Source organism: Pinus tabuliformis, chromosome 7 (genome assembly GCF_031772625.1).
Source record: "Pinus tabuliformis cultivar Carrire ecotype Pingquan chromosome 7, CPIR1, whole genome shotgun sequence".
NCBI lineage: Eukaryota > Viridiplantae > Streptophyta > Pinopsida > Pinales > Pinaceae > Pinus > Pinus tabuliformis.
Window position 1 is genome coordinate 2028494946 of NC_142293.1, and position 15501 is coordinate 2028510446.

At 34.2% G+C, this 15501-nt stretch overlaps 1 protein-coding gene across 2 annotated transcripts in view; it reads right to left on the minus strand.

The window, feature by feature from the left end:
* Nucleotides 1-13765: 13765 nt before the first annotated feature.
* Nucleotides 13766-15501, minus strand: part of LOC149256637 (asparagine--tRNA ligase, chloroplastic/mitochondrial-like) — a 346887-nt gene continuing 345151 nt past the window's right edge. For both annotated transcript variants that reach the window (XM_089460808.1, XM_089460807.1), the window contains 2 exons: nt 14398-14513; nt 13766-14231 (listed from right to left, as the gene is read on the minus strand). In XM_089460808.1, coding sequence (XP_089316934.1) covers nt 14398-14513 — 116 coding nt within the window. In that variant the 3' untranslated portion in view covers nt 13766-14231. The remainder of the gene's footprint in view (nt 14232-14397; nt 14514-15501) is intronic.

The window sequence follows — 15501 nt, forward strand, 5'->3', positions numbered from 1 at the left end:
CTTTAATACTAAAATTATAATTTTTGGAAAATGTTTTACCATGTTCATATTCACATTCATACTCCATTATCACATTCCATATGTCATATATGTCCTTTCTACAAATATCATCCTAACCAACATACTTTCTCCAAACAATTACTATTACATTATGGTTCAAACGTTACATGTTTTGCAAATAATGATCAAAGAATGAATGGTTGATTAAATGTTTTCAAAGTATTTTGATGCAACATAAAAACAATGAAAGTATTGTTACCATAGAACCAATACTAATCAAATTTTGGTTGTCACACAAGAACCAACTAAAATAATATGTTGCAATCAAATGTTTTTCAAGAAAGAAGACTTTGCAAAAAGGAACAAAGTTGTCAAAAAGAAAATTATGTGAAGTTAAAAAATCAATATCAGCCAAAGTTCATGTAAAAGCAAGACAATTTAAAAGATCAAATCATGATCAATGTAATAGATTGCATGAGGACATGCAATAACTTAAGTTGGGCAGCCAAATTAACATAAATTTTCACTCTATTTTGACCTTTATCCTCATTTTGTCACCTCATTTCATCACATTATCATTACATAACCCAATATTTCTTTTACCATATGGGTTTATATTTTCATTTTCCAAAGTTATTAATTTCAAGTATTTAAAGTGAATTTATGATTAAAAGTTAGAAAAATAACATGTATTTGCTTATACCTAAAGGTGGAATGAGTTTGGTGACATGTTTTGGTGATTTGGAAGGTTCCAAGATACTCTTATGTGGCCTCCAAGACTCAAATTCGAATTCTCTTAAAGATTTCAAGGAGATTTGGGATAGGGGTCAAGCATATCTCATGGCGAAAAATCATGGATAAAGGAATATGTGTCTCATATTGGTTGTAACCATATGAATGATTTGTGGAACTAGGAGGGATTAGTGGACCTCCATTAATGAGTTAGTTACTTAAATTTTTGTATAAATAGGAGAACCTCCTCCATTCCAAAGGGGGGACTCTTGGAGCATGTATCCAACTTATGATGGAATAGAATAAAGCTTCATTTTACATAAATTTCCATTCTATAGTTTTAGATATAAATTGTCTTAATGTAGTATATGGACTAATTTGTCACTTTGTTCTTAAGAGAATTGAGCTCACTCTAAAAGGATCAAAGAAACATTTTATTTCATAATGGATCTTATTTCATTTAATTGCCTAGATGTTTGAACATTTGTTTGTGATTGATGAATGAGTTTTAAATTAAAATCTTATCAGAATATGAGGGGACAACCAAGGGTCTAAGTTAGGCTCTCTCTATATTTGATTTGCATGATAATTGAAATTCATTCTTTTGCTTTTAAGTTTCAAGTTATTTCATTTCTTATGCTTATGAATGAATCTTAGTTTAGTTTGGATCAGCATACGAGGGGACAATCAAGGGACTAAGTTAGTCTCTCTCTCTCTATTTGAATCTAAACAACAATTAAAATTCATTCTCTTGTCTTTATTTCAAGTTTCTGGTTTTATGTAATCAATGATTTCTTTTCAATCTATAATATTGTAGGGAAGGACAACCAGGACTTCCTCAATTAGGAGCCTCTTCCCTTGCATATTATATTGAATCATAAATCATTTAGTTAGACATAGAGTTAGTTCCATACTCCTGCATATATTTTGCTGGTATCATCACAAGCTTACGAGTATCCCTGGTTGATAATTTAATGAAAGCAATTTAACCAATTAAATTGCCCAACAAGTACCATATCAAAATATTATTTTCAGTAATTGATATGACATCTATAATAATTTGATATTCTACATGTTCTTCTTTTTCATAGTCTACATGAATCCTACATGTGTCATCTTCTTGGTTCTATAGTACATTGAGCTTTCCAAGCTATAAATAGCTCACACATTAGTTGTAGAAAAATAATAATAATGGTCCATCCCATCTCACAATCAAATTTGCATACAAGAAGCATAAAATCATCCACATACAATTTCCAGTGAAACTATGCAACAAAACATGATGTCATATATAAAACCCACTCTTACATCTCACTTAATTTATGTCTTCTCAATCCAAGTTTCCCCTTTTCATTCCATAAGACATTCTTGCAATCAAAATCTTTAGGATCTACCAATAGTTTTTACTAAATGCTTAATCTTTAGGAAAAATCACAATTTTAGGTTTAAGACACCATTTCTTTTAAACTAACAAGCTAAGGTTCCATACAGTCCTCATTGACCCACTTTTGTATTATAGACCATTCCTTTAATTCCCATAATCTTAATTATTATTCACTTCTCTTACTCGAGAATTAGTTATGAATGATTCAGTTAGAAGATATTCATTCCAAAAATAATTAAATATATATTTTTGAAAGTGGCTTGTAATCAAGAACAACTTTCGTAATTATACAAATACACTACCTATATTATTGAATCTATCTTGATAAGTATAAGTCAACTTGTTTTCCCACTATAAAATTACTCGTGATTTCTATTCAATAATTAATCAATCCATTTGGTTTCATGTCTTATTCCTTACTATTAATACATACACACAAAAATAAACAAGTTATGAAAACCATACATTTCTCAAATTATGAAGAATCTTGTGGATTTAAATAAGATTTAGATTATTATAAAGACATTTCTAGCCTAAGGATAAGGTTTTTTTTGGTTTTTTTTGTTTTGTTTTTTCTATTACCTCTCAAAAAATTATAACCTTTTGCAGGATTACTAACTACTCATACAACTATACATCCAAGAACAAAAGTCCTAAATCCTTCAATCTCTTCCATTCCACACATAATAAAATCATCTTAGGCTTCTAAATCATGCAAGAATTCCAATTCATCAAAATGCGATCTCACTCTCCTTCAATTTCTCCCTAAAAAATATCACATATTGTAAACTAGAACTCAACTAAGATTTTCATTAATCACATACCTTTTTCTTTAAGTTCAAATAAAACAAAGTTATCACCACATAAAATGTTTATCTTCTAAACATGTCGTTCTCTTAACAATTTACAAGTTAATCAAATTCTAAGAAAAAAGTTCATCAAGTTTATAAACAATATGAATTTTGACTCGATCACCTAACTAGAAATAGTTTAGAGCAGTTCATGAGTTCAATCCTCATAATTTCTCTAATTAATTTGATTAAATAGAATTCAACCAATATTGAACTGACAAAATAATTAAAGAGACTATTATGGCTTTCCTATACCTAATTTGTCTTGAGCCAATAACAAGGATATTTCATCAACTTATCACAATAATATTTTTCTACATTTCAATCATTTGAAAATCATTTTAATTGTACCTAAATCCAACACATACAAAATAATTAAGATACTAGAGGATAGATACCTAGTTCACACTTGACTCCATATATAAAAATCAATTATTCCAAATGTTCTAAACCACCTAATGGTGTTCATTATACCAATCTTAGTATCTTCATTTGTAATAAAAACAAAATAATGGATTTAAATCTCAAGCAAGTTCATGTTACGAATCTCTATCAATTTAACATTAATTACACATAATCAATCCTCCTTAATCATGTTTATGAGATTTCATCAAAATATTTTTGTTCATTCTAACCAAAAGAATTACTTAACTGATAGATATATGTTAGTATGGATTCCACACGCACACCTTACCTCATTACTTAGCTCATAGATATATGTAAGTATGGACTCCACACCCATACCTTTGCTCATAGATATATGCTAGTATGGATTCCACACCCATACATCAGCTTATATATATATATATATATGTTAGTACGAATTCCACACCCATACATAACTTAGGGAAAACACAATCTTTAAGTGTTCCTTCAAATGGCTTCCACAACCCTTCATGCACCAGTCATTTAAGCCTCTTGTTTATTAGGAAGGACATACCTCAACCTACTATTTTATTTGAGTAATTTAGAGTTATTTGATGCATAAAGTCAACCCAAATTACACTAAGTCATGTCAAATAAATCATAGGAATTCCATTCTTACTCATTAAGAATGTATTCCCAAATCATATTTTAACACATAAAATTAATGCACATACATTACTATTGAATCTACATTCACAGTTAAAAGTGACATCCTTCAAGGTAGCTTCTGTTAAGTTCCCGTTAGTGTAGGTAAGAAAAGAGTAAAAATTAACATGACGAACTCAATCATCATGTTTATTGAATATTGGCCTTACACTTGCTACACATTCCCAAAGAATACACACCAAGGCCATCAAGCTATAGTTTAGATTAGGCTAATATTTTTCTTGGTAGATACAATTTCAACTAGTAGAGATGGCTAGTAAGTCCATATCACATTGATAATGATGCATTAAACATATATGAAGCCATGCATCCACTCCACATATATCACTCACCCATTGAAGATAAAACCATTCACATGCTTGGGTTTAACCCCAACTTCTCAAGCACATCCTTTCCCTACATGTCTTTAAGTCCTTTATCATATTTCTTATAATTTGTCTTAGCAAAAATATAAAGGAATATAAGAAGCCATTATTTTTCTTTCACGAGTTTCTAAATGACATAATAATAATAATATCCTTTATCCAACCAATATGCTTCCAAGTGAACATACACAATAATTCAACATGCATGCAAAATAACCATTCATGCATCAACCTACAAGCAAGCATGTTGACCCGTTAGGCCCTAGTGTTTTAACCTGGCTCTCATACCATATGTAATGTCCCACCTTATCAAACATCAATAGTCTAGAGAAGTAAAGGTCACATTGAATACTATTAGTCAATTAATTTTTTTTGTTTTGTTTCGTTTTACTCATGACATGACTAACTTAGTTATCATTTAATCATGTTCCTTCAACTATTTCAATGTAATAATATAACATAAGAAGTCAGGGATAACTTTCCTTTAATATCACAAACTATATTGACCCAACAACATTTCCAAATTCATCAATTAAAATTCCCAATCCCAATTATTAAGCTAATTATTCAATCATGATAATTGTATAATGAATGTTGTAGCAAGAGAAATTAATGTTACCAATTTAGAAGCATATCATTCTTTAAAATGTGTCAAGTAAAATACTGGACCTGCATAAATTTGGCACAAGTAGTTTTTTTCTATAGTCATTGAAGCACAAGAATGCACCCATGAATACATGCAACTCATACAGAATTTATTATGCTCATTTGCACAAATTCCTACAAAATTAGTCACTGTAGAATTGTTTCCAACAACAACCATTCTTTTAAATGAAAGCTTTAGATAATAAAAGTAACACCTGCCTTATTCTCTATTCACATTTCAACAACTTATTAAATTCAATTTCACATTCATACAAAAACTTACAGACATAGGAAGCTACATCCATTAAATAATCTATTCATAAATTTTCTAGGCATAAAAGCTACAATAAGTACGACATTTTCTCTAACAATTTGTATGCACAAAAACTTCACTACATCCATTGAAGTTTTGGCAAACACTTTGCAAGAATGAAATCTACAAACTACAACCATTGAGGCCTTTTGACAAAACTTTGCAAGCATGCAATCTACAACCATTGAGGCCTCTTAACAAAAACTTTGCAAACATGCAATCTACAACCATTAAGTCATTTTGTCAAGCACCTGGAAGCCAGAATCTCTTAAGGAAATTTGACATGAATATAAGATTCTCCCTCAACCTATTTAGCTCATAAAATTTATATATTATTCTTCAAATGATAAAATATTAAAACAATGACTAAATCATCTTATTCTTTCACCCCAAAACTTGACAACAGGTGCACAAAGTTTGCAGCAACAATTTGGGTTTTGAAAAGTGTCTTTTTGGAATCAAATTCGGGGTTACAGGACCATATGGCATGGATACCCCCTGATGTTTTCCTGAATCGGTACGAAACCACACATAGATGCATTTTAAAAAACTAGCAAATATGTTGACTCCAGGAATTTCATTTACAATTTTTGTCAAATAGATGGCATGCAAGCTTGAATCTACAACTATGAAAAACAAATAACAACCTATAATTAAATTATAATTACTTATGTATTGTTAAATTCATTTCAAAATTATTTCATCCATTATGAGTGAATTGAAGGGCTTTGAGATTCATCAAACATTATTTTCATTCAATCATTCCTACAAACTCATGGAAAACATCTTGAAATATTGCAATACATAATGATTGAAAATTACCTCAATGATTCTCTTTAAAACTCTTGTCTTCCATCTTGTTTTTTTTTTTAACATATTTATTTCAACGACTGACCTAGTGAATCCTCTTGGTATATTTTAGGTATGCATCCATTTCCTGCTCTGGTGGGCTGCAAGTTAACACTTGTTCATGATAATATCATTTCTCATTCACGGATTTTGTCAAACACTTTGCAAAATATCCTGAAACCCTTTCTAAAACGTCTCTAATTACATGAAAAAAACCATAACTCATGAACTCTTACCCAAGTCCTTTGGAATTTCTTTATTGCCATTACCTTCAACAATATTTGTCTTTCCATTCTCAAATGCTACAATACAATGTTAGTACAATAGACTACACCAATAATAATTCCATAACATCTTGAGATCTAAACATCCATTCATATAGACCACTCTTAGTCATCATTTTCAACTATCCAATAAGATTCTAAATAACATAAGTTCAAACAAAAATTAGATTCTTACAATAATTTAAATTTCTACTTTTTGTTTTATGCTAAGCTATACTATAATTTTAAGACAATAAAAATTATACTTGAAGAGTATTCAACTCCAATCACTTAGAATATGATCCATCTTTGATCCCTTAACCAACTCATTTGAACCATCTGGTTTTCCACCCAACCATATCCAGGGAGAACTTCTCCCCTTGGAACTCCCGAGTTGTAAGAGCTCACAAACTATACCAAAATTTAACAGTAGAGAGATATCCAAGGCAAGCTGAGGAAGATAAGTTTCACTTCCTCCCATAATTTCGAAAGTAATTGGCTACTCTCCAAGTCTCTCACTCATAATATTTTCCAAATCTCTCCAACTCTTGGTATCACAATGCACCTCCCTCTCCCCTAAGTGAGAATACATGAGACACATATATAGGAGGAGCCGCAAATTCTTTTCATAAAGGAGGAGTAATATGCATGCCTTGTATTCCATTTAGAGGAGTGTAACTCATGCCATTAATGAGAGGTATCCATGTCTCAATTAAGGAGAGTGTAACGTATTCATTAAAGAGAGCGTAAGAGGAATATTTTATGACATGTCTTTAATGAGTGTAATAGGAATATGCCATTCTTTGATGAGTGCATAAAATAGAGTGTAATGTATTATTAAAAGAGAGATATTTACATAGAGCCATGAGAGTCATCAAGGATAGAGGTGTGAAGTGATTGAGGAGATGAAGGTGACTTGTAATTCCATTTTAATAATAATATCATAGTCTCATAAAAGATAATAACAATATTAATAATATTAATAATATTGAGGATTAAGTCAAGATTGAACCATTAGGATTGACTAATGATAAGTTAAGTGATTTTTCTTCAACTATACTTGATTTCCAATTTATGCAAAGTGATTTACTATTTTTGGAAAGCCAGGTTTGAGATGCTAAACATGACTTTCTATTTTTATAAAGTCACTCTAGGATTGTTAGAAAAGAGGTTTTATTAAGGAAATTCATCCCTAAGCTTCCCATGAGTGGTATTTTTCTTCTGGAGAATAGGGATTCCGCACCCCTATTGCATGCATCTCCGTGCCTTAGTAGATTGAGGACTCCATGTCCTGATCTACTCTAAAGATCCAAGGTTCCACACCTTGATCTTTTTAAATATTCAAGATTCCGCACCCTAAACATTTTATTATAGATACAAGACTTGACGTCTTTATATTTCATGGATTTCGGACTCCATGCCCTAATTTCCATGGATTCTCATCTACTATGCTTCGAAACTCCATGCTTCACCTTAAGGTACTAATTGTGAGCTCATACTCATATGATGATTCATTGGTAAGGTCTTGTTCCAATACCTATACACATCACAATCTCATAGATCAAAAGAATCAATGAATTTCATAATTAACTTGTTCACATTTTACCAAATATTGTGCATGACTTCCACAACCATTTTGGTTCTATAGAAATGATTTCTGCAACCATTTACAATTTGAACATTCTTGTTCGAAAATAACCACGTTCCATATCACATCCTGCTCAATACAAGGTTAAGCATATAAAATCATAAAAATCACGTATCATGACTTCCACAATCATTTATAATTTGAGCATCCTTGTTTGAAAATAACTATGTCCCCTGCGACATCTTGCTCATTACAAAATTAAACATATATATTCATATAAATCATGTATCATACATAAATCATAATTAACCATATGTTCCACATAATCATGATCATGGAGAATATGTAGGGTAGCAAGATCATGTTCAGCGATAGATAGAGCAAGTCAAGGTTTGACAAGCAAAGAGGTTTGTTGATCACATTGAAGTAGCAATTGTAGGGAACTCGGACCTGTGGTTTCTCCAAGTTTCAAAAAAGATCACTTAAGTAGATTTGCAGGCATTGAAAGGTTAACAGTCCGAAGGTTTTGGGCATCATCATTTAGCCCTAATCTCTGCATCAAAGGCAGCAGTCCTAATCCAAGCTAGGCAAAGGCATAAGTGAAGGTTAAAATAGAAACCTCCAGATCTGCATCTTTTATCAAATTCAAATGTACACTGTAATCATCAGTGAATTTATCGAAGTTTTGAAGGATTGTTCTAGGATAGCAAGGCATTCAAGGCCTTTCTTTTGGAAACCATATCAACCGTATAAGAGACACAAATCTTCTATCCCTAGTCCAAAATTCTATGGCATTATTTTATAATTATCACATTGATAGCCCGTAAAAGATAGTGTCCAACAGAATCAAGATTCTAAATCTACATTTGGGTTGATAATCAGTCCCAAATCCATTTTTTTTTTTGAGGGATATTTTGGGCATAAGATCAAGCGAATTCCATACCCTTCATCTATTCATGATCTTCTATACTCACTTGGGCATGAGGTTCTATTCAAAGTTTTTGGGACTAGAAAAAGAAGTAGCCTTGTTCTCCCGAGTTCCATTACATTTCAAAAGGAACTTAATTGTATGGGCTTCGATTTTATCACATTGTCCTCCTACATCTTGCTTAGTCCCTCTTCATCACAGAACATATAGTATCTTTGTGATTTGGCTGTTATAAAGCACGGATTAAGTATGGTTCTCTGCAATTATATGTCCTCTGAGATCATCATTCATTTGGCATTGGCACGCAGCTCATTTGTGGATAGTAGTCGAACAATATTGGAATGGGCATATTGATATGGCACTATAGAGAAGTGAATGTTGATCATATTCACCTCTGGGTGATATTCAAGTCCTGCACATTCTATCGTAACATGATCAAGCTTAGGTATATTCTTAGCTTGAATTTCTTATATCAGTAAAGTTTCTACAGTCATCAGATTTTTTTTTTTTTGGAAAGAAGGATAGTAACAGGCTTCAAGTGGTGGAAGCATTTGATTCGAGTATCGAAGTCAATCCTCTTTCAGCTTTAAGAGGAAGCTTTAAGTGGCAGAGCTGAGATTATGCCAGACCTTAGTAGAAATGATCTTACTGGGAGTTTGAAGATCTATAAACCTCAATATTATTTGTGACATCAGATCTGCTACGTGATGGCAGTATTCTATGACTGGCAGACTCAACATCTCTTATGGTCTGTTCAACATTATGTAAACCCTGTATATCGATGACAGTGTTATAGTCTTGTTCACAATTGAAGTTGTGAACAAGACAGATGTAAATCTTGAATACCTTATCTTTTGAAGCAGCTACAGTGGATCTTGGCATCATCTCATGATGATCATTTGTGAAGGTATGCAAGAATCAACTAATCAGTAAGATAGAGTTTATGACTTGTTGTGAAATATTCAACTCTTGCAGAAACATCAAAGATGCCATCTTGAGCAAGGACTTCAATATACAGTACTGGTTTGCAATAGGAGGTTCCAGTAGTAATGTCTGTAATAGCAACAGTTACATCAAGGTTCACGGTATAAAGTCTGGATGGCAGTAAGAGTGTTTACTTTGCAGACTTTTGAATGTGTATCAGTTTCATTAGCACCTGCTTTATAATCATTGCCAAAGTATAATGTCTCTCCTTTCGGCAAGGAAGAAGATTGCAGTTGTTGTATTGAATGACATCAAAGGTATTGATTCAGAATTAACTCCAACATCCCATTATTCTGGCAGACTACAGTAGGTATCTATGCAACAGTTATCAGTAAGGGTGGTTTTACAGTTTCACCTTCAGAAGTATTCACAAAAACTTGTTGTCACATCACCTCCTTACAGCATGATAAAGTCTCATCTTAAAGATGAAGTGCAGATTGACAAAGGCTTGATGATCTCCTAAAGCAAGGATTCAGAGGGAGTTGTAATGTTTTGATGATGTCTGTCCATCAGATGATGATCCTCCCATTTACCAATGAAAGAGGTGATTTTTAAAATGTAAGATCTAGCTTTATTCCTAGTGTTAAAAGTCCGGTAAATGGAGCATCTGTTGATCCAGATATAGACTATGCACGGGGACACTGGGGTATACCTTGATATGAAGACTCTAAGTTGATTTATGGTCAAGCCACATATATTGGTTAACTGCTCACTAATATTAGCTAAAGTACATTGCTGATCTGACAATACAATAACGGAATCAACACTATATATCATGAGGACCACCTTCATGAATAAAACCAGACTGAAGTTTGCTGCTCTAAGGCACCATTGAAGCACTACATATAAAGCAGCCAGCATGGCTTATTGTGAAGTCATTTGAGAAAGCTCTTCAGTAAACCATTTGAGCACGTGCTGGAATCCATCACTGTACATTGGAGTAGGATTCACCTTACAAAGAGCCTTGTGTTCATGACTGCTCCAATCATATTGATCATATTGACATCAGGTAGATATGGTACATTGGAAATCTGCCAAGCTCCATCATTGTTGGATGAACGGATTACTGTCTTCCTATCATAGCCTCTTGCTCATAGGCTAGGAATCGTGGATAGACCCTACTAGGAGGGTCTCTATTGAACATTGAGCTTTGGGAGCTCTTTATGACTTGAGGTACTTTTTGAAGCTATGAGCGACCATAGGGTGAGTGGTTCACCTTCCCCTATAGGTGCGCTATGTACAGGGTGAGTGGTTCACCTTCCCCTACTATTGATGACATATGCATAGGATGAGTGGTTCACCTTCTCCTATGGCATATGAGCAAGATGAGTGGTTCACCTTCTCTTGCAAATACCTCAGTGAGAGATGTATATAGGCATTTGTTGGTTGTCACATGTGGACATGTCGGTGGGACATGGTTCATCCTTTCCCCACATGCAGGATGCTCATTCCTTATGATCAATGGTTGACATGTCGATGGGACGTGGTTCATCCTTTCCCCACATGTAGGACACTTCCTACGATTATTGGTTGGCATGCATGTAGGACGTGGTTCATCCTTTCCCCACTCTTGGTGGTTTACATGCACGTAGGATGTGGTTTATCCTTTCTCTACAATGGTTTTGATATGTGACTGTACGATGTGGTTTATCCTTTCCCTACGACGGTTGTGATATGTGACTGTAGGATGTGGTTTATCCCTTCCCTACGATGGTTGTGATATGTGACTGTAGGATGTGGTTCATCCTTTCCCTACGTGTGATTGTCGGCAAGGTGTGATTTATTCTTTCCCTGCTATTGCTTCAGTATCATCCTACCCATGTAGTCCAGGACACATGGGAAGTACCTCTCATTTGGCCAATGAGCTGGGAAAAGTGGATAGAGACCATAGCACTACCGATGGACGCATTGTGTACTACCATACTCCCTATGTCTAGGATGCATGATGTTCAAACAACTTGATCACTTTAGATCAAGTCTGATTGGGGTTTGTCCTTTGGTTATGTGGACCAACTTTTGTCAGTGGAGAGTGGCAAGGTCTTGTGACTCACTCTCGATCGATTCTTTTTTATTATTCATATTAGTTTTCAGCAGAGTAGAGATGAGTACATGTCGACAGGGTGGCATGATGATAGATGATGATGGATGGATTAACAGGTGGAATTCTCCCTAGTTGAGAGGGAGTGTTAAAATTGGCAACTAGGGCTAAATCCCACTTTGAGCAGCGCATTTGAAGAAGATAATTGTGGAATTGAATTCCTCTTTTCAAGAGGATCAAAATCGACCTAAAGATCACTAAATTTGGATAAGGAAAAACATTTTTTTGAAACAAAGCCCACTCATATGCTAATTATTAAGGTCGGCCTCTTCCCCAATGTAGGCTTATGAAGTCCAAACGTCATGTTTCTTGACTTTCTCCGATTTGTATAAATTGAGGTGACCTCCAACCTCATTTGCACCGATCATCTCATGAGAAATTGATCTATGAGGCAGCCAAGCTCAGGAAGAGGACTAGACAAGGAAGATTGGGGACTATTAGGATTATTTTGGAAGCCGCATAGCTGTAGGAGGACAGCCGCAGGGTATGAGGCAACTTCTGGGCAAATGTTGTATGGGTTTTACATCTCCTACAGGTCCTGAAGAGCAGCAGAAGGCAGCTGCATTCTCCAGGCAGATGTGGGAAGGTTGTTAGTATGATTTGGAAGTGGTTCAGCTCTGTTTCATGAGGCCGCAACCCTAGAAGAAAGATCAGGTAGGCTGCAGGCCCTACCTACCCCAGATCATGGTGCCGTGAAGGTAGTTTGGGGCTGGTAATTAGCCCTAGACAACCACAAGTTGGAACAGAGATATAGGTAGCCTAGCCGCAGCTGTTAGGAGGCAGTTTGGACTTTGGAGGAGATTGAGTGGGCTAATGTGGACTGCAACATGTTTGTTGAGTGCCCTAACCTGTGGATGAAATCCACAGCAGTATATTCAGAATCAGAGGTATGTATATATAGCTATGGACTAAAAGCAACCCTAATCAGATCATGCTTCTACAGCTGTTTGTCTCCTTCAGAATTTTGTCAAGTCTATTTTGACTTAGAATTATTGTACTCTCTCTCTGCTGAGCACTTGATATTAATAATAAGGAAGATTGATCAAGGGTTTTTCCCTGGCTTGAGCCAATTTTGTGTTCTCTTGTCTTGGCTTGTCCTCTGCATTTATGGTTTATGTTCTTTCTTCAGTTACCATCAATGTCATAATGATTTATGTGATTACAAACAAAAGAAATGGAAATATAAATTGGGCTATTAAGGAATATTGAAGTAAGTGACCTAAGCAAAGAACATGTTAATCCAAAAATTAACACCACTCAACAATAATGACCATTAAAAAAAATAAACACATCAATTGCACCCTTAATGGTCATTCTGGAAAATACATAGAATTGCTTAGACCAAGTAAAACATTTGAGGTCCAGTTCAAGGTAATGTCTACAATCACCAACTGGAAATGACTTTTTCAGCAAGGCTGGTGTAGAACAAACCATGCCACCAACCTCAGTTTGACCATTGACTCACCTGTTGGATGAGAGCAAATCTTTGCTCAATACTCAACCTTTCCACCATTGATGTAGAACTTGGTTTGTTTCCCTGTCCAAATTGTCCGCAAAAAGTCCCTCAGACCACTGATCAATGCAGCCCCTAGGCATTCACCTGCCTTCTCTTGGCTCTGATACCATATCAAATTTACACACAAGAAACACATGGACAATAATACACAACAAAATGAGAGAATAATCACTTCAATTCATTATTAAAAAATGATCAATATGATTCTACTGCATCTCAAGTCCCATGGCTGAAAGATTAAGAGTCTCATGGGAGATGAAACACAAGTCATCTTGACTTATTTATTACTAAATCTAAAAGCATCTACGATGCACAATCACCATTAAATATATATACATTAACAGATTAGTAATTAGTTCGTATAGTTGGTTAGCACAGCGATAGTTATCCACTCAAACAATTACAGGAGTGTTATAATATGTTTTGAAAGTATGGAAAAAGCACCTGATTTTACCTAAAAAAACTACGTTTAATTGGATCTCAAATTGCTTATCATATTCATTAAGGACAATGACTAGAGACACTGATCAACATTTGATTTCTAATTTCTCTTTCTCCTTTTCAAGAACTCTTTGAAAGCATATCAATATTTCTTCTCACTCTACACCACCCTGGGAGGTCATCTGCACAGAAGGAAAAAGAGTGGGAACAGGTCCTCATTTCTTGTGCAAAGAAAAGTTTACATGTTGCAACAAAAATAAAAATAATATATATATATATATATATATATCAACAGCATCACCATATGTAATCATATTTAATTTCAACTACAAAAATTCTCATTTGAACCTAAAATTCTGCAGAGCCAGGAGTTCTTGGAAATGGTATAACATCTCGGATGTTCTCCATTCCAGTTGCAAATTGGACAAGCCTCTCGAAACCCAATCCAAACCCAGCATGAGGAACTGCAATAAGTAGCCAAGAAATGTTTCAGATAAGAACATAATCACCACTAGGTATATCCAAACTACTATTGATCATTTACTGCATCCATAGAAGATCCAAAGTGAAAAATGCACAATCAAGTTTCGTTGCAAGTGAGATGCTCACAGCATTCACAGGTTTATAACATCTAAAATGTAATCACACATGGGAGGAGATTTTGGTATCAATTTTTAGTCCAGTACGAGTAAAATATCATGCTACATTTTATTTTCCATCCTATGAAAAATGCATGCAAAATAAAGTTCAGCTAAAGTAATAAATAAAAATGATTGAAAACTTAAAGATCCTTATTTATAATCGAAGTATGAAATTACAACAAAGAGAATTTAATTATCTTCAATGTATATAGATGGTTGGAAACAATCTAGAATGAACAAATCAGCCATTGAACATACACGTGCACAAAACCCTGATGCAAATTCTCTTACCAACTAGTGTAACAGAACAAATCTCAAGTTGTAGGTCAAGATCACGTGTACAATGACATAACAATAAATCAGTTATTGTCCAAAAGAAGGTTTTTGCATTATGCAGAAGTTGAATAATTCTTTTAAGGGGCAGGTGTCTGCACAAGTAGCTAAGAGTTTCATCATATGATGAAAGATTTGTTACATCACACCCTCACAATCTCTCCAGTCACAAAGCCAAATTTCCAAAGCCTGCATCATATCATATTAATGATCTGGTGTAGAATGAACAGAAAAAACTAAAAACTTTCGAGTCCAAAAAATTTCAATGCCAAAACTCAAGTTGAAAAATCCCATGCCCAATATCTTCCTCAGACATTTCTCGCACACATCTTACAAATGATCCTCTCAAACAGGGTGAGAAGGGTTTTATTCTAAGTTGCCAGAAACGCCATCCTTAAGCCTCTGAAACGGCGATCACCATTTCAGGTACTGAAACGTGTACGATCCAGCTTGGAAACGGATTGGATACTTATCACTC